We start from the raw sequence: 26,140 nt of genomic DNA, 5'->3' as shown, positions 1-26,140 counted from the left end.
ATAGCAGTAAGAATAGAGAAGTGTGAAAGAGAGATGTTGAACGCAGAGCTGCAGAGAGGATCGCTGGCGAGGCTGACACAGTTCCTGTGGGGCTTTACGGCACGAGTCGCATTGAGACAGACTCACAGGACAAATATACGAGAGATATATATTACGTATACTGACGTAAAAGTCAAGAAATAAGAAGACTAGGGCGGTGAGAGAGGTTGGAAGAAGGAAAGTAACCATTGTTGGCTGGTGAGTAATGGGAGACGATTGAGCTTTGTGCAAATATTGGTAGATGATAGATAGATAGATGCAGATGCATAGAAACCCAGTTGTTGCGTTTGTCCATACAATAGGTTAAACAATCCAGCATGTTTAAAGTGTAAATAGGAAGATAGATAGACAGATAGGAGTCAAATTGTATGATTAGATTTCTAATAGACCGTTATATACAAAACCATCTGAGACTGAATGTCTGGTACAGTAGATGATGAAAGTATCAGATATAGAGAGCGAGAGAGAGGTAGAGAGAGGCAATGTGGTCCAGCCATGGAAACAGGATTTTACTGATGGTTGCCAGGAGACAGGAGAAGGGGGTTATACTGCATCTTAAGTGATAAACAGGCGGAGAGGAGCCATCTTTGCACTGTGCGTTAGAAAAATGAACGAGTAACAGAAATGACAGATCTGCTTCCTATTTTCTCGAAATGTCCTTACATTTTTGTGGCATGAGATGTTGTCATGATAAACCCTTCCAGTATCCTTGATACCATTGTGTTTGCTGTTACTGTCTGTGCCATTAGCCTTACACTATTGATCTCAAGCTTATTGCAAAATACTCAGTTGCTGGTATGACCGCCACAATGTGTCCTGGTACATTGGTTTGTGTTTCTGGCATGTTAGAGAACGCCTGCTAATGATATCATTGGTCCAATATCCTGCTGCAGATAACTGTATATTAAACATCAGATGTTTTCAGTTAGCTATGATTGCGCAGCATTTTCACTTTCAGTATAACCGAAAAATGACTTGTTGGTAGAAACTTCATGCCTGATCAGGACACTGTTTTACATGGGGTTAAAGGGATAGTTTGCCTAAAAATGATAATTTTGCTGTCATTTAGGCTGGATTTACACTGCAAATCTTGATGCCCAATTCCGATTTGTTGCCTGTATCCGATTCTTTTGACGACCCGCTTACATCATCTTTTAAAAGTGACTCGTATCTGACATCTGCATTTACACTAAACAATTCAAGGTAGACACACTGACCCAGAACAGCTTAAACTAGAGGTCCTCAAGGGTCCACTTAGATCCGAAACCCGAGCTCCGACCTGAGACCCGATCGGGTTCGGGTCTAAAGGTTTCACGTGTGCCTTGGACACGGGTTGGGTATAATATTAGCGGCATCGGGTCTCGTGTAATTTAAAATGAATGCGTTTTTGCCGAACGGATCCGAAAACCGAACTCTCTTGCGTGTGTGCGTCAATGTCCTTTTCATAACCCTCCTCTGTTTGCCAAGAGCACTTGCGACATTGTGTGGCTGGCGGTAGGTTAATGTTCGTTGAGACAGACATGTCAATCAATTTTAAAGGCAAGATAGGCAGCAAACTTTGTTACAAATTTGTTTAAACTGTCTTTATATACCAATACATAAGTAAAATGTAAGTACTCTGAAAAAGAGAGTAGAAAAATCGAGTATCTGTAGACCTCTTATGACTGTTTCAAACACAGCTCACCACTTCCATTCGGGACGAAACAAATGATTGGCTTGCGCGACTATCACTGTCTCTCGCGACCATGGCTACCACCCGTTGCTACAGGATCTGCCCACACATGCGCACACCCGACTGATTTGAACGTGCACGAGTCACTCTAGGAAGAGCAAAAGTAAGGCAGAGAAAGTGCATTCAGAACTCACAGTACCTGCAGATGCAGTCAGCGAAGGCAAACAAGGCAAACAAAGGAATAAACGAAAAAATCAAACGAGAGTAAATATCGTGTGGCTTTTCCTCGAGTCGACGATGCGGTAGCTGTTTTGTCTCTGGAGTGTAGTCCTCATCAGAGTCAACAATGCTTTCATCACAGAAACTCTTACATGCAAAACACTGTATATGTTATGAATCTTCCACGAAATTCACCTTTATTACAGTGTAACTGATGGTAATAAAAAACGTATATCAATGCAACCTGTTTTTAGCTTTGTCTTATAAATATATTCATAGTAATAAAGATAGGTGTTTTATTACATGTGATTGACTTGATGTTATTACATGCACCGCTCTCATTCCTCTCTGCTCGTCTGAGGTAAATGCTTCTCCCAGCAGAGCCGGTCGGCGTCGCGCGTTCATGTGTTTTGGGGGCGTGGCTTTATAAGAAACCCAGAAGGGAGGGGGTGGAGTGAATGGAAATAATGAGTTGTGTTTAAAACAGTCGTGAGAGGTCTGCAGACACTCGATTTTTATACTCTCTTTTTCGGAGTACTTGCATTTTGCTTGTGTATTGGTATATAAAGACAGTTTAAACAAATTTGGAAAAAAGTGTTTTAGACTTTTTTTAGACTTAAACCTGCCTACTCTGCCTTTAAATGTACATTTTACCGATTACCTAGGTTTAGTTTTCAGATAACAAAGTAAAACAAATGGAGCAGCTCGCCAAATTGGTTGCGAGACCAGCGGGGTTTCTGTCTGACTGCTGCGTGCGGGGCTGCAGACTGCACACACGTCGGTCGGTGCTGTTTACATTCGAGTCTAATTGGGTAAAAAAAATGCCACTGGATAGTGTCGGATTCGGGTCTAAATTTCTCGGGTTCGTCTCGGGTCAGGTCTTTCTTTTAAAAAAAATTATTTATGCACGTTGGGTTTGGGTATAAAGTAGGGCTGTGCTGATTAATCTTGCAAATGCGCGTTTTCTCAATGAATGAATTTGAATGAATTACGGTGAAATGCCGCCACATCCAAAAGCTAGGGGGCGCTCTCGTGTAGAAACGCCACTTGTGCCACAGAAGAAGTAGCATACCAAACACTATTCCAGGAAATGTGTAGAAGCATATTTATATCGCTGTTCTTCAGATTGTTTCAGGTATTTTCATTATAATAAAAATATTTGAAATTATTGTGTTTGGCGAGTGTTGCTTTTTTAAATGCACGTTATAAACGACTCAAACTCATAGTGATTTTAGATTGATAAGGACTTCCTACTGATCACAGAGCCGTAATACATGCACAAGCTGTGCATGAAACACAGAATCGGAGACTTGCGATTCACTATCGATTTCAAGCTGGTCTTTTTAATGGGGAACGCGATGTATCGGCACAGCCCTAGTATAAAGTGATTAAGGAAAAATCCGATTCTTATTTACTAAGCCCTGAAACCGATCGCTGAATATCGGATTTGATGCGCTGAACACGTCCGTGCGTCATGTCCGATCTGTGCCACTTGAGGGGCAAAATCGAAATTGAGTCAAATCTGTATAGGTGTCTTTGTTCTGCTGAACACAAATTAAGATATTTGGAAAAATGTTTGTATGCTGCAAAAAATTATTTTCAAGAAAAAAATTCTTAGTATTTTTGTCTTGTTTTCAGTAGAAATATCTAAAAATTCTTAAATTAAGATGCTTTTTCTTGATGAGCAAAATGACTTAAGAAAATGAGATTAAATTAAAGTGATTTTGTGCATAAAACAAGCAAAAAATCTTCCAATGAGGTAACCAAAAAAATCTTGAAAATTACCCCATTGGCAGATTTTTGCTTGTTTTATTCACAAAATCCCTTAAATTTAATATTTTTGGTCTAAAGACTAGACTTATTTTCTTGGGTCATTTTGCCCATAAAGAAAAAGCATCTTAATTTAAGAACTTTTAGATATCCCTACTGAAAACAAGACAAAAACTACGACTTTTTTTCTTGAAAATAATTTTTTGCATTGTAACAAAGCCAATCAGGGGCACCATTCACATTCCATAGTATTATTTTATCCTACTATGGAAATGAATGGTGTCCCTGACGTGCTTTGTTACAAACATTTTTCAAAATATCTCTGTGTTTAGCAGAACAAAGACATTTAAACGAGTTTGGTACAACATTTTTGTCGAACTATCGATTTAATGTGAGCTCTGTGTGTTCTGTTACATAAACTGTACCATGAATGCAATTCTTTACTTTTCCCTACTATCTATATTCGCCCACAAGTGCTGCATTGCAACAAAAAAGAATAAACAGTACAGTCTAAAACACTGTACGCTGGGTTTTTTCAACGCAGGATGTGGTGAAAAAGGGACAAACCCAGAAAATGTTTATATTCGACTCAACAATGGGTTAAAACAACTCAGCATATGTTAAATTACTGATCTCATCGAAAATAAAGGAAATCCGAAAATTAGGTGCAAGGTAGCAAAACATGATATTTTAATTCATTAACTTGGAAAAACTTGGATACGGCCATTTTTGCACATACCAGAAGTATTTTCTGATTTTGAATGACTAGGTTGCATTGCCTTGTACTGTATGTATTTGTTTCCCTTGTTCAGGTTTGCCGGCCATGGGGAACCTCATTAAGGTCCTTGGCAAGGATTTAGAAAACTGTCCTCATTTTTTCCTGGATTTTGAAAGTAAGTGTTTCACTGGTGTAAGGTGTGTGTATTTGTATTTGTGTTTGTGTGTGTGTTATTGGAGATGGAAGTTGTATCAGGGTTGGAGCATGGACAGCAGGTGCAACCCATCCTGTTATGTAGATGGTGACTGGCATTAATACAGAATGGTTATCATTGATTTTTTTTTGTTTATTTTTTATATTTTGGGAAACTGTTCTTTTTGCACTCTCAAAAAGAGGTTTTGCACTACACCAGCAGAATTTCATTCATTTCATCCAGGTATTCAAGAAAGAGAGAGAGAGAGCAAAAAGAACAAGTTTCAGTGTTGATCCATGTGACCATTGCCAACATCATCCGACTCAAAGACCCTCTCCCGGAGTCCATCCCACACCCTTCGCCCTGTACATCCCCACCCAGACTCCACACACACACACACACACACACGAACACACACACCCGACACCAGAGACACAACTGCCTCACCTCCCATGACCCACGTGCCTCTCCCTTCTCTCTGTTCCAGGGGGATCATGGGAAATCTCCTGAAAGTGTTGGCTTGCAGCGATCTTGAGCATGGCCCAATAGTTTTCCTTGACTTTGAACATGAGACCATCAGCTTCTTATGTTTTGAGTTTTGTTTTTTTCCCTTTTATTCATGGTTCCTCTTTAACCACTGCCCTCTACATTTTTCACTTCCTGTTCCCCAGCCATCCCTCTGTTTGTGCATTTTACATACATTTTACGCACATCTCCAGGCACGCCATCCTATGAATGCCAAGCTTTTTTAACACTTTAGGGTGGGACGGAAAACACTCACGATGACTTACTGCCATTATCTCCAATTTTCCGCCCTAACCCTGTGCAGATTTGTAATGTGTGTTGGCTTTCTGTATATCCTTGTGCATCTGAATGTGTGTGAGTGTGTATTAACCAGCCTTAAGGATTTAAGGAAGTGGGAATGGAAGCTGCCTTGTGAAAGGGGAGCCTCAATTTCCTTGTTCTCTGATGTTGTGTTCCCTTTTAACTCTTACCTAAGCACTTCTCTCCGTCCTTAATGACACCTCTAACAGATACATGCCTAACCTCTCCTCTATTACGGTGGTAATAAAACTCTTATATGTCAACTGTGAACCATAAAAAACTGTGTGAGAGTGTCTGTTGTCCAGTTTCTAAAATAAAATTCAGACAGAGGTTTGTACAAAGCTTATTGAAATTGGTGAAATGTGATCTCAATGCATTACAGCACAGCACTGAGCTTTATGTCGTAATCTGTAATTTAACTTGACATCATGTAAAGAAATAACATCAAAAATATAAAGTAATAAAAGTGGACAGCAGCCCCTCTCTTGATCTGGTCGGTTCATAATAAATATGTGAGAGTAAAGTTATGGTCACCTCTGTTACACAGCTCTGGTTTAAAACATAAAGGCTTAGAAATGGAAGATTTAAAGAAACTATGCATGATTAGGGCAATTCGACTAAAGGTAATTATAAAATTGTACATGGTGTGCATAAAAAATGTCAATTTGGAGAAAAGGAAAGCTAATGTAAATGTTTGCTTTAATTGGAAAGTCAATTTCAAACAATCTTGTAAAAAACACTACGATGTGTATTATATATGTGAAATTCTATATATTAAAATTATAATACATACAAATTATATTAATATTATAAAAAGTTATAGAAAAACTTCAGTGTTGGGACCATAGACTGTAAAAAAGATGGACGACGCGACGTTGCCTCCCTCCATTGTAATTTATTGAAGCAAAAAATGTCTGACCATGCTCACCGCCTTGTTAAGTAAAAACGTCAGTTTGGAGCCAAGGCATGCGCAGAAGGAATCGTCCGTGGAGCCAGAGGTGGAGCCGCGGTATCAAACTTCCGCCCAAATGCTCACGCGCCCAATTCAACCACAACAATCATAACGACACGCCCCGTTTCTATAGCATCAAATTACTAGCTAAAATAAAATAATCACAAAAATGAACAATTGAACATATAATAAGCTGGATTTACTTAAAAATATAGTGCATCATTTTTGCATCCACTTTTTTAAGTACGTTTAACTTGAAATTTTAAGCAAATGCATAAATTGCTTAAAATTCCATGTAATACTTGCTTTAAAAATGTTTTTAAGTAAATCCAGCCTTTATTTTTTTCAGTGTAGCTTCCGTATTAATAGCATATTACTACTTATAAAGCACATAATGCATGGCCATATTCTTCATCCCTTAATTCTACCTACACTTAAATTGTACAATAACTACCTTACTAAGTATTAATAAGCATTAAATTGAATTTATTGATGCGAATAGTGGATTTGTGTACTGAATTGTTTCCATAGTTTAATTTACAATTTATGTTTGATAGTATGAATGGCAATGACACGTTAAGATTTTCCATTAAAATAAAAAATAATAAATATACTAAATATAAAGTCAAATTCTTTGTAAGCAGACAATCTGTAATTTCTGTATTTAAATAAATGCATTTATTGGTGTTTTGGTTGAACGTTGTAAACCCGGACAAGTTGAATTTACTTAGAAAATTAAAGGAAGGTTGTTGCCTTAAAAATTAAGTAATGTGAACTAAAACAAAGGTTAATTTAACCTTAAATTTTTAGTAATTCCAATATAATTTAGCAAGTTGATTAATTTTAAGTTGATTTAATTTTAATTTGTTAAATTTTAAGTTGATTTAACTTGAAATAATTTGTAATATTAATTGCTTGTCCAACATCTCCACAGATTTTCTATTTTTAATTATATTAGTTTTAGTTATAAATTGTATTATAACACAAAATTCATGACTGACTATAAGCGTGATTCACCACAGAAACACACACAAAACTGTGTTTTTGATATGCATTGTCATAACTTTCCAGAGAATTACAATAAAATGTACAATAAACACTGATCACCTGAACGGTGACTTCACAAAATTATAATTTACAACAAAACAACATTATAAATATAATAGCATAAACCTCTATGACATTTTATTAACAAATATTCAAGTAGTTATTCTGTTGAAATGCATAAATGTTCAAAATATTAAGGCACAAAGGATTATAGGTATTTCTTACCACATTTACTGATAATTTTAAGTTCATTTCACTTGAATGTTTTAGTTTTAATGAATGTCTAAGTTAAGTACATGTCCAAAACTTTATTAAGGGATGTTTACTTCATTGTTTAAGTAAAGACAATATCTGGGTTAACCGTGAAGCTGAACGAACAAAAATTTACAACTTAAACAAATCTGTTAAGCGAATGATTCAATGATTTGTTCAAAATAATATTCCAAAAGACAACTGTTGGTTGCTACCAACTGGTGTTCAAGTCCTACAAAAACTTTTATATTATAACTTTAATAACTTTAAACGCTAATATTTATTAAAATAAACGATTAAATACACTCAACATGCACACAAGGAATGTTTTTAGTAAGGCATGTTTGTTAAAACTAGTTATATGTCTTTATATAAACTAGTTATAACTGATGCCTAGTCCTGGCTTAAGCTAATCCCTATCCGGGAAACCACCCCTAGGTCTATCAGTCCTATTTCTTCTTCTATTACCTTTAACTTACCACAAAAATTCTTCACCACACTTTTGCGTTTTTGCGTTTTCAAACAGGTTATTTGCAGATCTCAGACAACATTAACAGACTTTAGAAGAGACATGGCTTTGAGGATTTTATTAGCAATGACACTAGTTGCTTGTTTGTTTGCATAAGTGGTAAATACTGATGTGTGTTTGCTCAGCTGACAGCAACACGACCATCAGTCACAAGTATCTACAGATTCATTCAAACAAGCACACGAGCTGAGACAGATATAGGGGACTAAAGACATGGAGATGCATTATAGGCCTCTGATGGGGGTAATTGCCTCCATACATTGCAGCCCCTTTATCTGTGTGCAACATAAGGGATTGTGCTATAAATCAGGCCTAGAGACTTTCTTCGTCCTGCGCATCACTTATCATACAGAGAGACTTTGGGAGACTTAAGGGGCCGTTCACATATCACGTTTTTTGCGTGCTCAAGTTCATTATTTCAAATGTAGGCGCACGCTATGCGCACTGATAATGGAAGTGAAGCGGTCGCGACGCGCACGTGGTGCAACATGCACATTTTTTCCAGGAGAGTCCGCACCGTATTGAGTTAAAAACATCTCAACTTTTCAGAATGTCGCAAGCGCACCGCAGGTCATGTGACAAGAAGCAACCAATCAGCTTCCTCACCTTTTCCATTACTTTGAAACGTCAACAGAAAAATGGAGAAGCAGCTCATAATTGCGTTCCAACGACAGACGCCTCAGGTGTGCAACTGCCTGAGCGCTTTGGAAAAAAGGAAAAGGCGGCGCCCCTAGTGTTTTCCATGCGTTTTAGGTGCAACGTGTGAATGGCCCCTACGGCTGCATCTGAAATCGCATACTGTGACAGTAGGAACTGAATTATAAATGAACTCATCGACTGTTAAAACAGTAGGTACACTGTAAAACATTTCTGTAGAAATTACAGTATTACTGGGTATTACTGGCTAACCAGCTGCATAATTACAGCAAATTGTTTACAGTATACTATATAGTATGAATATGGATAGTATGAATGAATTCGGACGTAGTACATCTGCCATGTTGATACATCATGTGACACACGTCGTCATAACAACAAGTTAGTCGTTAACTGGAATGACATTAAACTAGCGCAATTTAATATAGCTGTTTAATATTTGTATTTGCATTTGAATAGAGCAGCGTTGGTAACACTTTACATAGAGAGGTGTTCATAAGACTGACATGACACCTTCATAATCATGACATGACATGTGTCATGAACATAAAGGAGATTTTATTCAAATAGCAAAGACATCTCAAACAATGTCATCTTTGCATTAAAAATGACATAATTGAATGAATAACACTTAATAAAGTGTTACCGCAGCGTTACTGCTTTTGGACATTTCTTCTTCTTTGTTGGATAACTTCTCTCCTGGGGTCTCATTCTTCTTGCCGGAAGTAGGAGGTCATCCGGGTACTTTTTGCCTACTGTTTTTGTAATAGTACTGTATGAATTCAGACATACCACTCACCTCGCCTACGGCTTTTCACCTACTATATAGTATGGAAGTAGGCGATTTTATATGCAACCTAAGAAAATTTGATCAACATCAGATTCAAATAGTGACAGCATTACCCAGAATGCATTCTGCCGCAGTTTTTGCACCACATAGCAAATTCTCTTTGAAATGCAAAATCCACAAGAGCTGAATATGGAGGCTTTAAAAAAAATAGTTCACCCAAAAATCAAAGTTCATTATTTTTTAAGTTTTTTGGTTTTTTTTTTGCAAGAATCTGCATGCAGTTCTTTTTTTGTTTTTATATAAAAAGTAGCTATTTCATAGTGACCCCATCTTTTTTAAACAAAATTGCCATGGTGTATAAATTATAACATGTTATATTTTAGCCGCAGCAGGTGTGAAGCTAAAGCTAAAAGTATAGTTACATTTTAACACATATGTGAAGGTTCTCATATAGTGCACGTGACGCAAATGTTGTCATCAGAATAGTATTTTTGTAACCGTGCATACTTTTTATGCATAGGTCACGCAATGTGCGAACGTTTATGTCTCTTACCATCCTGCCCGCTGACATCGGCTTAATAATCAGATCACTGCTATACGTGCCAACATTTAGCCTTTCATCAGCATTTCCCAACAGATCTGTTAATATCAACCCTAACAAATCCCGGCCCACGCCGACACAACCTAAAGCCTGTGTACTACAGACCCACAATAACATCATCATTAGCAGATTAATCCATGTGGATTTATGATTCAAGGGAAAGCGCTTTCTCCCTCTGCATGCCAAACAAAAGATAATCCAATATTAACCACACGTTTAACTCGCACCACAAAGTCCCTAAAAGCTCCTTTATTTCAATTATTGATCTAGTTTTTAAATAAACTTCCGCTATACCAATATAAAGGACAGATCGAACTAAAACTAAACCAAACCATGCCAGCAAATAAGGAAATTACATAAGCATGTTTGTGACAGAGGTGACATATACATGGCCGAGTAAATGTGACCTGTATGTGAAATCTAGGCTAATGTCTCATAATCTAAATGTATGTAGAAACTGTAAATGACTTTAGCTGGGTTTTCACAGACTGTGTTACATATGAGCTGTCTCTATCTTCCACAAGATGTTTTCATTCTTATCAGCCTAACTCGATCTGATTTTTACTCACAGATGCCCAGCCCACAGAGGCAGAGACGGCCGTGTGGAACCAGGTTAGTGCCGTTCTGGAAGAGGCTCATGGGATACTGGCGGAGTTACAGTCGTACAATGGAGCAGGACAGGAAATAAGAGAGGCGAGGCTATGGCAATAAAACAGTTAAACCTTTTGGCCCACCAAAATGCTGAAGCGGTTGCCAGGTCATTAATTTAAAAGTGCATGTTCAGATGAACTCCACTGTAAAAAAAGTTGGTTCAACTTAAAAAAGTAAGTTACCTGGTTGACTTAAAATTTAGAATTAATTCAACTTAAAAATATTAGTTACATTTGCATTTACATTTAGTCATTTAGCAGACGCTTTTGTCCAAAGCGACTTACAAATATACAATCGAAGCAGTTAAAGCAACACAAGAACAGCAATACATAAGTGCACTTATGAGAACTAGTCTCATCAAGTCTAACACAGTATACATACACAGTATACATAGCCATTTTTTTAAAGGACCGAAAAGATAAAGATAGAAAATTAGAAAAAGATATTAAGCTCTGTGCTAGTAAGTGAGGTGTTGGCATTTGGGTTTTTAGCCAATGCTTAAAGGGGAAATTTCACAAGACTTTTTTAAGATGTCAAAGAAATCTTTGGTGTCCCCAGAGTATGTATGTGAAGTTTTAGCTCAAAATAGCATATAGATAATTTATTATAGCATGTTCAAATTGCCACTATGTAGGTGTGAGCAAAAATGTGCTGTTTTTGGATGTGTCCTTTAAATATTGCAAATGAGCTGATGAAATGCAAACACTGATCGCCATGATGGTGGATTGTCGACATTGAAACTCAACTTTGCCGTCAATTATTTTCTCTATCTGCACTAAATGGCAGTGCCGTGCATGGATATTGCAGATTAAGGGGCGGTATTATCCCCTTCTGACATCACAAGGGGAGCCAAATTTCAATGACTTATTTTTTCACATGCTTGCAGAGAATGGTTTACCAAAACTAAGTTGATCTTTTTCACATTTACTAGATTAATAGAAGCACTGGAGACCCAATTATAGCACTTAAACAGAAAAAGTCAGATTGTCATGATATGTGCCCTTTAAAGATAGCAAAAAATGTAGTTGATGCCAAATTTTAACTTTTTTTAACTAATATTTTAAAGTTGAATTAACTTAAAATTTTAGGGCAACCATGTAACTTACTTTTTAAGTTGAACCAACCAATCTTTTTTTATAGTGTATGATATTGTGATTACACATTTTATATATCTATGAGTAGGTCTTTGGCTCATGTTGAAGAAAATTGGCATTATTTTTTAGAAGGGTTCACTGTTAAACATTTCTGTAGAAATTACAATATCACTGGCAGCTGCTTGCCAGTAACTTAGATGTACATTTATGTTATTTACTGGCAACAGTCTGTTCATGTAAATGAACATTAACCTCTTCAGATTTTTCAGATGTTTTAATCAGTGTGCCATATTTTGAATGGTTGATCATAGGGCTGGGCGGTATGACGGTATATTCCGTTACCGCGGAATAAAATGTCAGACGTAACAGATTTTTCTATTCCGTCTATTCCGCGGAATGCAAATAAGTGGGCGTGGCTAACTCTGCTTTCCCGCATGTTAGACTGAGTGTGACGGAGAAACATGTAAAATAATTTACTCATAAAAATGAACGAGTTATTTGTGTAATTTTATAATAAGTGCCAGTGAATCCACCGCGGGTCTCGCAGAGACTCCAGCTCTCTCTCTCTCTCTCTCTCTCTCTCTCTCTCTCTCTCTCTCTCTCTGTGCTCATGCTGCAGCCGGCCGGTCTCTCGCGTGTAGAGATCTCTAGGCACGCGGAAGGAGCTGCGACACCAAATAAAGAGTTCTTCTCGTTCATAATGCTAAAAGTTGTTACGTTTTCTGAACTTTAAGCAAGCTAAGACAAAACTTGCGTTTATATCAGTGACACGTGCGCTGCTGGAGCGATGTAGTTTGACGCGCCATTTGCATATTTGATCCGAAAGACGAGAAAGAGACGCAAATGTTAAGGTCTAATAGAAAGTAAAGGGCGCCAAGACCTTAAAAAGACTTCATGATCATTACATCATAGCACCTGTCATATTTATAATATCTAGAGCTTCGTCTCTCATATACAGGTGTTTATCCTGTCTGTAGGTTTTTGCATATATTTATACCTGTTCATTTTACATATTGCATATGTTTAATGTAATGTATGCATAAATACAAAATACAATGAAGCCATACTATAGCTTCAATAGTCTATAAAATTAATAACTCAATTAAAAACTAGATTCTGTCTTATCAAGACTTAATCTGTTGTTATCTTCTGGGCATTTTCACCTTAACATTATTAACTTTAAATTGGTCATATTTTAAAACTGCGGTGAGCATTTAGTTAAAAGCTATAGTGAGTGGTGAATTTCTATACATTTTAATAATCAAAAAACAATATAAACTGAAAAACATGTATACCGTGAAATATTCCGTTCCGTGAAATAAAAAGACTCATTCCGTGAAATAGAATTTTGGTCATTCCGCCCACCCCTAGTTGATCAGCATTTTTATTGGTTTGAACCACAAAACACATGATGTCCATTCCAGTGGACGCAGAGTCTGAAGGGGTTAAACATGAACAAGTCTTTATATTTACAAAACTAAAATAATGTAAAATAAAGCATTCTGGGAAACAAAATCTGAAGGAGGAAAACAGAAAAAGGTTGATGAGGATTTCTGGTTCCCAGAATGCTTTGCATGAGGATTTAATTTTATAGTTTTATTCTGTTAAGACAAAGACAGTTCATTTCACTTTAAACAAACTGTTGCCAGTAAATAACATACATTTAAGTCTACAGTAAAGGTACATTCACATTATAAGCTAATTTATGTTGCTCAACTCTTTCTAAAGAGGTGTTTCTACATCTGGTTGTCATAAATAATGAGTAACATCCACTCCAGTAACTAACAAGAGGTGGATGACGTGAACCCCACTGCTTTGTTCTCATTGGCAGTCGCTCCTGAAAGTCGCTCATAATTTGCATAAAGTTAAACATTTCTCAACTTTGTTGTGCGACTGGACACGCCCATCCAGTCGCCAACGATCACTGTCGCTCGTGTCACCAGAAGTTGGCAATCCTCTATTGAAATCAATGAGATCACATCGCTCTGCTACTGCTAGTCTGAATCCAGCTTTGGTTACTGGCAAACAGCTGCATAACTACAGCTAAATTTTTAGTGTTGGGGATTTGAATCATAATGATGCTCGTCTTAAACCATTTAAAGGTGGTGTGTATAAATTTTAGCAGCATCTAGTCGTGAGATTGCGAATTGCAACGAACAGCTCACCCCTAAATTTTAAAACACACACAGTAGCCGCCGCAGGACAAACATGTTGTCGTCCGAGACAATGTATGGACGAAACACACTCTGTACAGCAGTTTGTCCCTTTAGGGCTACTGTAGAAACATAAGGGTGACTTCCACGTAAGGGGACCCGCAGTGTATGTAGATAAAAACGGCTCATTCTAAGGTAATAAAAACAATACAGTTCATTATGTGAGGTCTTTATACACCACTGATAATGTAGATTATGTTGTATTTCTGTCAAGAGATCCTTCACACAACGTACCCTTAAGTTTTAAAACACCTACATGTGAGTACTCTGAACTTATATTGGGTCATATGCACATATGCTCTTACATTTAAATTCACAGTACTCATATGTAGGTGTTTTAAAACTTAAAAGGTTTGATGCAATCGGTTTCCTCAAATGGCTTGAGTTGAATTTACCTTTCAGGTTTTACAGCTGTAAAAGCCGTTTACTTGAAAATGTTCTTGTTCTTCCCTTCAGGCGATTCAGAACCCCAATGACCTCCAGCTGCAGGAGAAAGCCTGGAACGCAGTCTGCCCCCTGGTGGCCAAGCTGAAGAGATTCTACGAATTTTCTCTCAGGCTAGGTAAGCGGGTGCCCATCGTTTCCATTTAAGGCTTTTTTACATGCATTCGCTTCTCCTCCTCATATGGAGTTGTCATGACAACCTCAGCAGCACAGCATAAGGGCCGAGTTTCCGCCTCCCCATACGCACTGACAATACTCTCGGTTTAGTCGATAGGTCGTTTTCTTCAAGGCGGTGCTGATTAGTGAGAAATTCAGATCTCCTGGCAGACACACAACATGGAGATAAGAGTTCACTGCCACAGTGACTCATGAGAAAAATGGCCACGCCCACTTCAACACATCCACGTATATCAGAATGTCTGACCGAGTCAGATTTCTCATTAGGTCTCCAGATAAAACATATCAGATCCTTATTTATAGTTAGGCTGTTGCATATTTTATGAGAGGCGAGACATGCTAAGGCATACCAATGACATTTAGAGACGGCACGATATTCCAGTATCTCTTAGTAAGAGCCTGATTACTTGAAATAAGACCGCATTAACACTGCTAATGTATGCAATACATACACTGCAGTAACATTGTAAACGAATGAGGGTTTCAATATTTTTCGGTATCCAGGCAACGCAGGTTCTCACGATAAATTGCAGCAATTACAAAATACAAAGGGAGGTGTTGGAAGTGAATAGGATTGTAATTGTGTTTCTGGTCACTATGGAGATACATGGACATACTGATACATTATGCTGGTTGGTTACATGTGCATTTCGCTGACACTTTTATCCAAAGTGTTTCTGGTTTTGCTCTACCAACACAAAGATTATGGGTTTGATCCCCAGGGAACTCACATACTGATAAAATGTATAGCTTGAATGCACTTCGCTTTGAATAAAAGCGTCTGCCAAATGCATAAAGCCCATTACACCGGATGGGTGTCGTTTCTGGCCCTACAATAAAATACATTTTATAAGGAAAAGGAGAGCACATTAACCTACCTTGCAAATTTAAACTATATAATTTCAAACATTAATAAAAACTTCATCTGCCCCCGCTCGATCACTTTACTATACCTTGAATTAAATCCTTTTTCGTATTTTTTGCATTGTTTTGTTACTCCATATTTACTCTATGCTTAAATGTTTTTTCACAAAGAACACGTTTTAGAAAAAATACGTATTTTAGTCACGTCCCCCATTTTCACTCAGTCCTGTAACCCCAACACGTCCCCCTTTGGAAAAGATTTCACAAGACACATTTCTAACAGGAAGTTGCATCATCTGAAGGCCACGAGAAGACCATTTTTTCCATTTATTGAATATTTTATAGCTATGACTGAGAGGGTTGTTTCAACCCAAATTCTCATGGTTGGGTAACAATATTGGTTCTCTCCAATATTTAGCCTTGGTCTCTGTGTTTGTATTGCATCACCTGATACCAGCATAGCCATGAGCATGCATGTGTTTTATTCACATAAGACACTTTGGGAATAAATTGTGCAGTTGGTTTGGATGTCTAGTGCATCGATGAATTGATGGTGAAACAGCACTCATTGGATCTTCATCTTCAGGGGTATAACCAAATGTTATGTTTTGGGTTAATGCAGAATTATTGCTTCATATGGCTTTAAAAGAATACGAGAATAGTGTAAGAGCAAAACGATTGTTTAAAATGATCTACTTTTGCGTAAAAAAGATTCAGTGATTCATGAGACAACTTTGAGGCTAACTTTTCGTTGAAATAGGTGTTGTATTAAAAATCGGATGATGAAATCATTTTTTGAAATGCTCACATACTGCTAAACTGCAAAAGTTATTAAATTGGGGACTGAATATGTTTTTTTCAGAGAATGCTCTGCGCAGTCTACTGGAGGCTTTGACCAGCCCGCCGTACCCTCCAATGCAGCACCTGGAGAGAGAGCAGGCCCTGGCCAAACAGTTCGCAGAGATCCTTCACTTCACCCTTAGCTTTGATGAGCTTAAGATGAGCAGACATAACTATAACTGAAGTGTGTTTGACAGGTTTTCTTTTAAATGCGCATCCAAATAACTCATCAAATCAGTATGTCTGAATGGCATGAGGCCGGGATTAAGCGGATTTGAAGTGAAAGTATTTGATGAACGTATAATACATGCAAAGAGCATTCAGTTAAAGGTGCACTGTGTAAATTTTAGCGGCATCTAGTGGTGAGGTTGCGAATTGAAACCAAAGGCTCAGTCCACTGCTCACCTCTTGCTTTTGAAACACATAGAGAAGCTACGGTAGCCGCCACTGGACAAACATGTCATCGTCTGAGACAACTTTGTAAAAGAATTTGTCAATTAAGAGCTTCTGTAAAAACAAGGCGGCACAAAATGGCGACTTCCATGTAAGGGGACCCTCGGTGTATGTAGATAAAAACGTCTCTTTCTAAGGTAATAAACACATAACGGTTCATTATAAAAAGGTCTGATCATATAGTTTTGTATATTATTTTGCATTTCTGTCAAAAAATTACACACTGCACCTTTAGTATTATCATTATCTCATTTTTGATGGAGGTGGCATTTAACGGCTTTTGCATCTGAGCTCCTCATTTGTTGCTAAATTTTCTTTCTGCGTTTTTTACATTGCTGTTCATGGCATTATTGCAAATCCTTTATGTTATTCCTGCTCTTATTCTTCTTTTAAGGGCCATTTCCATGTAAGATGGAAAAGCATGTGTAGTTTAATATGACACCTGTCATTTATCATATTAATTGATGTTAAATAGTCAAAGAAAAGAGATTTTATGAAAATTAAATAAACAAGCTTATAATTAATGTATGGTTTGTTAGGAAATTACAATGTTTGGCAGAAATACAATTATTTGAAAATCTGAAATCTGAGGGTGCAAAAAAATCTAAATATTGAGAAATATTGATATATTTACAGTAGAAAATTTACAAAATATCTTCATGATCTTTATTTAATATCCTAATGATTTTTGGCATAAAAAAATCTATAAATTTGACCCCCATAAAGTGCATTATCTACCCAGTCTCATGTAGATGCGTATAAATGGCACGAAGTGTGAAAATCGTGCAATACATATGCAAAATTCCAATTTGTCCTTCCCATTCACTTAAACGGCGCATCTTTTTTTGTCGTTTTATTTATTGGTTTTCAATTTTTTTCTGTTTTTAAACCATTTTCGCTTGGGTTTAGGGTAAGATTTGAGATTTGCTTAAGGAGGTTATTAAATATACAGGTTTCTCTGTTTTTGTCTATATTTAAGCCATGGTCGTTTGGAGTTGGGGTTAGAGTTGGGGTTTGGGTTAGGATGTCATTTTTATATAACAAAAAGTTCTAACCCTAAACAAAAGCAAAGCGAAAATTGTAAAAACAAAATAGCAAAAAATTGAGAAACCAATGAATTAAACGACAAAAAAAGATGCGCCGTTTAAGTGAATGGGAAGGACTGACATATCATATTGAACGATTTTCACACTTCGTGCTATTTATACGCAACTCCGTGAGACTGGGTTCGTATTGTTGGCTATTGCTACAAATAAACCCGTGTGACTTATGACTGGTTTTGTGGCCCAGGGTCACATATACCATTTCATTAGATTATAATCTATATTCGAGGACAATACATTTGCACTAATACTATATATTTAATAATTTGGTGTGGCTCTGTCGTGTCTTTTCTTCATCTTTAATGTAAAGCTGCTTTGAAACTATACAACATTGTAAAAACGCACTGTATAAACACATTTGCGTGAATTAACATAACTTATCTGAACTTTAATTTGAATTGGCATGACATCTGCTTAAATATTAAACTTTCTCTAAAGGCAGGGTTGTTACCTTCGCTATGTCCTAAGAAATGAAACAAGCGACTCACAATTTTAGATCTATTAACTTATTTGTCTCTATAGTGTCCCCTTGTATGATGGCATTTTATTGCCACAATTTTTTTTAATAAAATATTTTTGAGACTAAAGTCAAAATTATAAGTATTTTGGTCATCATATTTTGCATACAACGTTAAAATTATGAGAATAAAGAGTAAAACATAGCAATACGAGAAGAAACCAAATCTAGTACACATTATGAATGAAGCACACTATGTACAGGCAAGTAAAGAGCCCAGGATATGAATGCACAATGCACTTTATGCATGTTGTATAAAAGGAAAATGCCTTACGTGCCTTGTGTTCATATTCTGGGATCACTTGCTTGCTTGTGCATAATTTCCTTTTTAATAAAGCGTGTACCAAATTTGGTATTTTGGTACACATAAAGGTCAAAATTACAAATTAATTCTTAAAATATTATGAGTTTATTCTCACCTTTTTACAACTAATTTTTGTATTATGACTTTGTTACGACTTTAATCTCATATTTCTATGACTTAATTCTCACTTAATTTTGACTATTGTATTTTGACTCCTTTACGTGGTACTAAAACAATGCCATACTGGAGACTGGATGTCTTTAAAATACCCAAACTCACTATTTTGAAGAATGTTTCTAACCAATCAGATCTGGGGCACCACTGACTAACATAGTAGGAGAAAAGAATACAATGGAAGTCAATGGTGCCCCAGATCTGTTTGATTATTATCACATTGCTACAACATTGCTTCTTGTTTAATGAATAAGTTTTCATAATATTACGGCTTTAATTTCATATTGCTCTTAATTCTGACTTAATTTTGACTATATCTCTCTTTTATTTTGTGGCACTGAAACTATGCTAAACCGGAGACTGGGTGTATTTGAGATATTTAAAGATGTCTTTTGGATACTTTGAGATACCCAAGGCATGGCTTTCTGCTTTTATAAATATCATTAGTAGCATATCTGAAAACTGAGCCAAGACTAAATCTGTGATAAGAAATGTAGCAATGACCTAAAGGTACACTCTAAAAACAAACAGTGCTATATAGAATACGACTTTTCGTGCTATTTTAATTTAGCACCGTTTGTTCTTCACTTTATAAGAGAGAAAACAAATACACCTTTTAAACATTTTTTTAATACCTCTATCATTTCTAGATGACAAATCCAGCCATACAGAATGACTTTAGTTACTATAGGAGGACCATTAGCAGGAATCGCTTGAACAACCAGCAGGTAAGATCAACAAGCTTTAATAGGAACTTTACTGGCATTTATTTATGCATTGCATGCGTTTGTTACTTTAATGCAACTTAAACACCTAATATGAAATCAATTGGTTTGCATTACAGTTAGAGGCAGAGAATGAAGTGAATAATGAAATGGCCAATCGGATGTCCCTCTTCTATGCTGAAGCCACACCCATGCTCAAAACCCTGAGCAATGCCACGACTAAGTTTGTGTCAGAGGTAAGTAGAAATATTATCGAATGCTTTTTAATTGCTTTAGGGCGTAGAAATGAGGTTTCATTTGAACATCACATAAAAAGGTGTTGAACAGTAACGTGTCGCCCCCTAGAGGCTGTTACTGGTATGGTGTTAATCCACATGCATGTTATAGAACAAGACTTTGCCAATCGAGGACACCACAGATTGCCTGAGCACCATGGCCTGCGTGTGCCGCGTCATGCTGGAGACTCCGTAAGTTCCTCTGAGTGAAAATGTTGTTATTCCAAAAAAAAAATTATTTGCTAAAGTGATCATTATTTTCCTGTGTGAAGGGAGTACAGGTGCCGCTTCACTAACACAGACACAATGCTGTTCTGCATGCGTGTGATGGTGGGCGTCATCATCCTTTATGACCACGTTCATCCAGTGGGTGCCTTTGCCAAGACCTCCAAGATTGATGTAAGAAAATATAAGTTACACATTCTGCACAGTAACCATATTTTTTGGTTTTAACTGTAGTAATACCATGGTTAGTTTTTATAAGTGTTTGTAATAATTTATATTATAAATATATTTATATTATTTATATTATAATATAATATTTGATCAGGTCTTTCAAAAATATTAAAACACACCTGTATGAAGTTCTTTCTTCCATCAAACAATTAAATATGTTCATGCTACTGATGCTCTCAAGCTTTATAAATGAAAATCTATTAATTTAATAGTCCAGTGAGTTACACGTTGTGTGTTTAGTACTGCTAAACCAGCGCTAGACCGGTTGGTGCACAGTCAGGGATGAAAAAAACAAGGTGGTGACCTTTCTTTAAAGCTTGATTTCTGCATGCATGTGTGTGTTGTGCAGATGAAGGGCTGCATCAAGGTGTTGAAAGAGCAGCCTTCAAACAGCGTGGAGGGCCTGTTGAATGCACTGAGGTGAGTGGGGATGGCACAGACTATTGTACCATGTATTATAGTAAAACCATTGTAAATACTGTAAATGCTTTGAAAAAAAAAAGGGTTTAAAAGGGTCCTATATGTTTGATTTATGTACAGATATGTATATACTTGGTACCATTATGTATCTTTGAGGTACTAATATGCACACAAAGGTGTCCTTTTTAAAGGTGACAGTTTTAGTACATTTTATTTTGAGTGTGCACCACTGTTAATATGGCAATCATTGACCGTAACATGGTATTATCACCTGCATTTACATTTACGCATTTGTCACATGCATTTATCCAGTGCATTAAATGTATGCATTTGTTTTATCAGTATGCATATTCCTAGGATCGAACCCATTACTAATGCAGAACCAATTGAGCTAAATTTTTTCTGCATTTCAGGTGTATTGCTATACATTTCTGACCTATTCATTCATTCATATTTATTTATTTCGAACAAATTCACAATACAATTAGTCTACTATAGCATATCAGAACACATCTATAAGACAATACATAAATACACATTATACATAATAATATCATTACGTCTGAAAAGGACTGGGATGAAGCCAAAGCTTATTTTCCCCCGCTCCTTATACAATTCTAGCACTTAATGACATATTACGAATTCATTATCTAATATCCCTTAAAGGAATAGTCTACTCATTTTCAATGTTGAAATGTGTTGTTGCCTTGGCTGGGAATTGTTGGTGCATCCCTCTGTCGTCTGTGTGCGTGCGCGTGGGCGCTGGAGCGCGCTGTGGCGCTTGGATGGCGTTTGGCTTGGCCCCATTCATTCGGTGGTACCATTCGGAGATGGAGTTGGAGGTGACCGGGCACATCGGCGTTTTTCCTGTTTGGGACGAGTGGTTATATGAGCAAGTTTGGTGGTACAAAATAAAACGTAGCGCTTTTCTAAGCGGATTTAAAAGAGTAACTATATTTTATGGCGTAATAGCACTTTTGGGAGTACTTCGACTCGGCGCAGTAACACCCTCCCTCTCCCATTATGAGAGTGAGAAGGGGAGCGGACTTTTCAGGCGAGTCGAAGTACTCCCAAAAGTGCTATTACGCCATACAATATAGTTCCTCTTTTAAATCCGCTTAGAAAAGCGCTACGTTTTATTTTGTACCACCAAACTTGCTCGTATAACTACTCGTCTTAAATAGGAAAAACGTTGATGTGTTTGGTCACTTCTAACTTTATCTCTAAATGGTAGCATTGAATGAATGGGGCTAAGCTAAATGCTATTGAAGCGTCGCAGCGCGTTCCAGCGCTTACGTGCAGGCACACAGATGATAGAGGGATGTATCAACAATTCTTAGTTAAGGTAATAACATTTTAATATTGAAAATGAGTGGACTATTCCTTTAAATACAGTTAATGTATATACCAACCAATCATTTATTGCCAAAACCCAGAAATCTTTATCCTCTAATTTCGCATTCACCTTTATACATCATGGACCATTTTTTTAAGGGGCACAGTGTGCACACTTCATACTGTAATCATAATAATGAATAAAAAACATTAAAACCTTTTTATAGACCATATTCTCATGGACTACACAAACAAAAAATAATTCAATTGCTATTTTACACTAAGTGAAAAAAAAAACTTTTACACCAACAACTCATTTAAACATTACATCCACGTCTGTAATTGGCTGTAATGATCAAAACTTCAAAAACAGGTAATAAAAAGAAATCTCTAATGCAACGTTAGTAGCGGTGGCGGCCGGTGACTTCTTTTTTCGAGGGTGCTCGATGCGAAGTTTGTCACAACATGTATGTAGCGTGTATTTTGTGACCGTGAGCGTCTCTTTTATCATAAACGGTTTTGACGCGTGTGCAGCAGGTACTTATTTTGACAAAACATGTGATGCACATGGTTCACATGACGCAACAAACACATATTTTGAAAACACGAGCAACACACGACACTCCGAAAAACTTATTTTGAATAAGCGCCCCTCGGATGAGCAGTCACGAGCCGCCACTGGTAAGAAGTGTATTAATGTAATGCTGCATTTTTTCTTTAATAAAACATAGCCTATAAAACATATTTAGATAAAATGATTAGATGAACGCATTTTTGCATCACATATTTGGCCTCATATTCAGGGCACATAAATGTGATTCTGTGCCCCGTCTCAAGATATAAACATGAAATGGACTTTGAACCACCATCTTTGTACACAAGATGGGTAAACTCAACATTGTGGTGCATTTTGAAAGTGTTGTGATGGCTTGTTAATTTTTTATCAGATAACAATGCAGCACCAGCAGCAACGTGACCGGGACCGCGCACATTGTTCTTTTGCGTCTAGATTTGTATAATTCATTAAATTCATTGCGTCCAGAATGAAACGTGCAAAACTGGTCATTTTTTGCCTATTAACCTCCTAATATGTGGACATCACATTTTTGTTGTTGTTTGCACCATAATATTTAATTCTGTGTAACTGGAACATGTTGTACACCAATGTGGACAATTAAACTGCTTCATGTTCAAAGAAAAATATTTAGTTATTATATTTATTGGTTCTTCCTAACCGCAAAATAGCTGGAAGAAATCTGAAAAAAAAGACAAACCAAAGCTCGGGACTTAAGAGTTTAAACAAAGTAACAGATAAAAACACCTCTGCATTGGTTTATTAAAATGTTTTACTTTAAATATTAAATATTTGCACAATATTGTAACCTCTGTTCTTGTTCTGTACCATTTAAACACTCTTTTAATTTCACAATCACCATCCATATATTGCTTAAAGGTGCATTGTGTACATTTTCGAAGCAATCTAATATATATAACTATATTTTCAGTGGTGTAAAAAAAAACGTTCAAAATCAACTGTATTGTTTTTATTACCTTAGAATGAGCCATTTTTAACTACATAGACTGCGGGTCTCCTTACATGGAAGTCGCCATTTTGCACCATCATGTTTCTACGTTAGACCTAAATGGACAACTTGCTGTACAGAGCATGTTTGTCCTGTAACAGATACTGTAGCTTCTCTATGTGCTTTGAAAGAGAGGGGTGCAATATGTAACCTCACCACTAGATGCCGCTAAAATCTACACACTGCACCTTTAAATAAAGTGTTTTAATAACTGTTTCTGTTGACATATGAGCACTGTCTTTCATACAGGTACACAACGAGACATTTAAATGATGACAGCACCTCTAAACAAATAAGGGCCCTGCTTCAATGAAAGCTGGAGGTGAGGGAGTGGACAACAAAGAAATGGACTGTCAGAAAACAAATAAAGGTGGATGACAAACACGGGTGAACCAACCTCCGAAACATGTTTGTTTACAAGAGCGCAATGCAACTTGATCTCAAATGAAGTATAAGATATTCTAGAAAAGAGAAATGAAAATGAAAATAAATAAATATATATATAGATTGTTGATGGTTTATCACCGTGTGTCATTTTATAAAACAGGAAGAGTAGAGATATATATATAAATATGTATATTATAATTCAACAATTGAACAAAACTGCAGCCTAATACCCGATTATGGTCTTTCAAAACACGCATTATAATTTAATTTAAGGTGGAAAGTGCCGACAGAGTATTTTTGCACACTTGAAAGTAACAGGAATCCCACTTCTCATGAAAGATTTTCAAACTGTGTATATTTCAAATCCATATTCATGCTTTAGACTTGATCGGATTTTTAATGCCTTCGTCTCATCGTCCTTGATACGCTTCATCCAGCGCAGTCCGAGTTACAGGACAAAAGTATAACCTTTACGCGATCTATTCACTCCTGATGGCAACAGACATCATAAAGGTACTATAAACGGAGACAGGTTTACGTTTCATTGAGCTGTATATATTCAGAAAGCACAGGATAGTTTTGTAAAGAAATGAAGCATTTTGCTTGACTCGCTCACTAGTGCTGTACAGCAATACAACCGATGTAACAAACACAGCAATTCATTTCTAAGGCCTTCACACCAATGTACGAGCCAGAAAAATGCAAATTATTCATCTTTGCAACATCATGGCCAGTTGTACATATAAGACAAATGATCCTTTAAATCGCTTGAATTGTTTTCTTTTTTGCTCTTGTAAAGTTTAGTTAGAGAGTAAAAGCCATGAAACTGCATTGCAGACGCGCGACACACATTCTGCCATGTCTGCTTCTGTATCACTGCACGCCATTTATCTGATGAACGGCAATATTACAAAAATATCATCTGCTGAAAATAATCACCCATCCAGATACAGATTTAGCATTAAGACGACACAAACAACGCTGGGTTTGTAACCGCAAGCGAATCATTGCCAAATGAGACTGCAACATTGCCTTGATGTTTGGATGAATATTTTCTCACAATCTAAAACTAAAATGCTGGTATTGAAAACATGCAGGCTTGAACCTAAAGACTTGGTGTAAATATAAAGATTTTCCTCGTGGGGTATTACGAGGCCACAACTATACACAAATGTTCAATAGAGATTCTGAAATAAAAATGTAATGAAATGAAGAAGCAGTGGCGTATTTTGAATGTCTCATGTCTTGATTTGATCTTCTAATGCTTTTTCTACATGTCGAAAAGCAAACTCTGTATGAATATATAGATGGCATGCTGTAAAAGTTCCGACAAGACTGTAAATATGGTGTTTTTATTCATTTTTAATTGTTCAGTGAATCTGAATTGGATGTGTGTTGTCTCTAAGACCATCGGACTTGCTGTAGACATTTGTTCCAGATCTTCGACTTCATATCAGCGGGGTGAAAAGAGAAACAGGGCCGGGTGAGGGTGGGGTGGGGCTGTCCATTTGCTTGTTATTTTGTACATTTTGTGCAAGAAATAAACTTGTCATTTACTACATTCAACATGGAGTTCTGTCGTAGCTTTTGAGTCCTCAATCGAAACGTCAAAGTATAAATGACAGCATTCTGTGTGCTGTGAATCAGACTCAATGAGTGTTGCTGTCCATGGTGCTGTTATAACAAAGCTGAATGAATGCTGTATAATAACTGATACGGTTAACTTATCAAAACATGTTTTATGCATTATGCCTTTGAACAACAACCAGCTACACATGTACATTTTAAAAGCAATATGATGAGATAGGAACTTGTTGCCATGATGTACAGTATACACTCAAAAAAAGGTTGGGTTATTTTT

At 36.8% G+C, this 26,140-nt stretch overlaps 1 protein-coding gene across 7 annotated transcripts in view; it reads left to right on the top strand.

Moving 5' to 3' along the window:
* The window catches only part of fam49al (family with sequence similarity 49 member A, like), a 76,196-nt gene extending 51,792 nt beyond the window's left edge, over positions 1-24,404 (top strand). For 2 of the 7 annotated variants that reach the window (XM_073858091.1, XM_073858088.1), the window contains exons 3-12: positions 5,099-5,181; positions 10,839-10,957; positions 14,679-14,784; positions 16,570-16,710; positions 19,753-19,826; positions 19,943-20,059; positions 20,211-20,290; positions 20,371-20,497; positions 20,904-20,974; positions 24,142-24,404. In XM_073858091.1, coding sequence (XP_073714192.1) covers positions 5,106-5,181; positions 10,839-10,957; positions 14,679-14,784; positions 16,570-16,710; positions 19,753-19,826; positions 19,943-20,059; positions 20,211-20,290; positions 20,371-20,497; positions 20,904-20,974; positions 24,142-24,205 — 975 coding nt within the window. In that variant the 5' untranslated portion in view covers positions 5,099-5,105 and the 3' untranslated portion in view covers positions 24,206-24,404. Of the gene's footprint in view, positions 1-24; positions 238-4,512; positions 4,594-5,098; positions 5,182-10,835; positions 10,958-14,678; positions 14,785-16,569; positions 16,711-19,752; positions 19,827-19,942; positions 20,060-20,210; positions 20,291-20,370; positions 20,498-20,903; positions 20,975-24,141 lie in introns of those variants that run through there. The other 5 variants (XM_073858093.1, XM_073858092.1, XM_073858089.1 and 2 more) reach the window with 4 other exon arrangements.
* The last annotated feature ends 1,736 nt before the right edge of the window (positions 24,405-26,140 follow it).

The sequence above is a fragment of the Misgurnus anguillicaudatus genome, chromosome 20 (assembly GCF_027580225.2).
Source record: "Misgurnus anguillicaudatus chromosome 20, ASM2758022v2, whole genome shotgun sequence".
NCBI classification, from domain to species: Eukaryota; Metazoa; Chordata; class Actinopteri; order Cypriniformes; family Cobitidae; genus Misgurnus; species Misgurnus anguillicaudatus.
The sequence above is the reverse complement of the archived record's forward strand: the minus strand, read 5'-3'. Positions and strand labels throughout refer to the sequence as shown.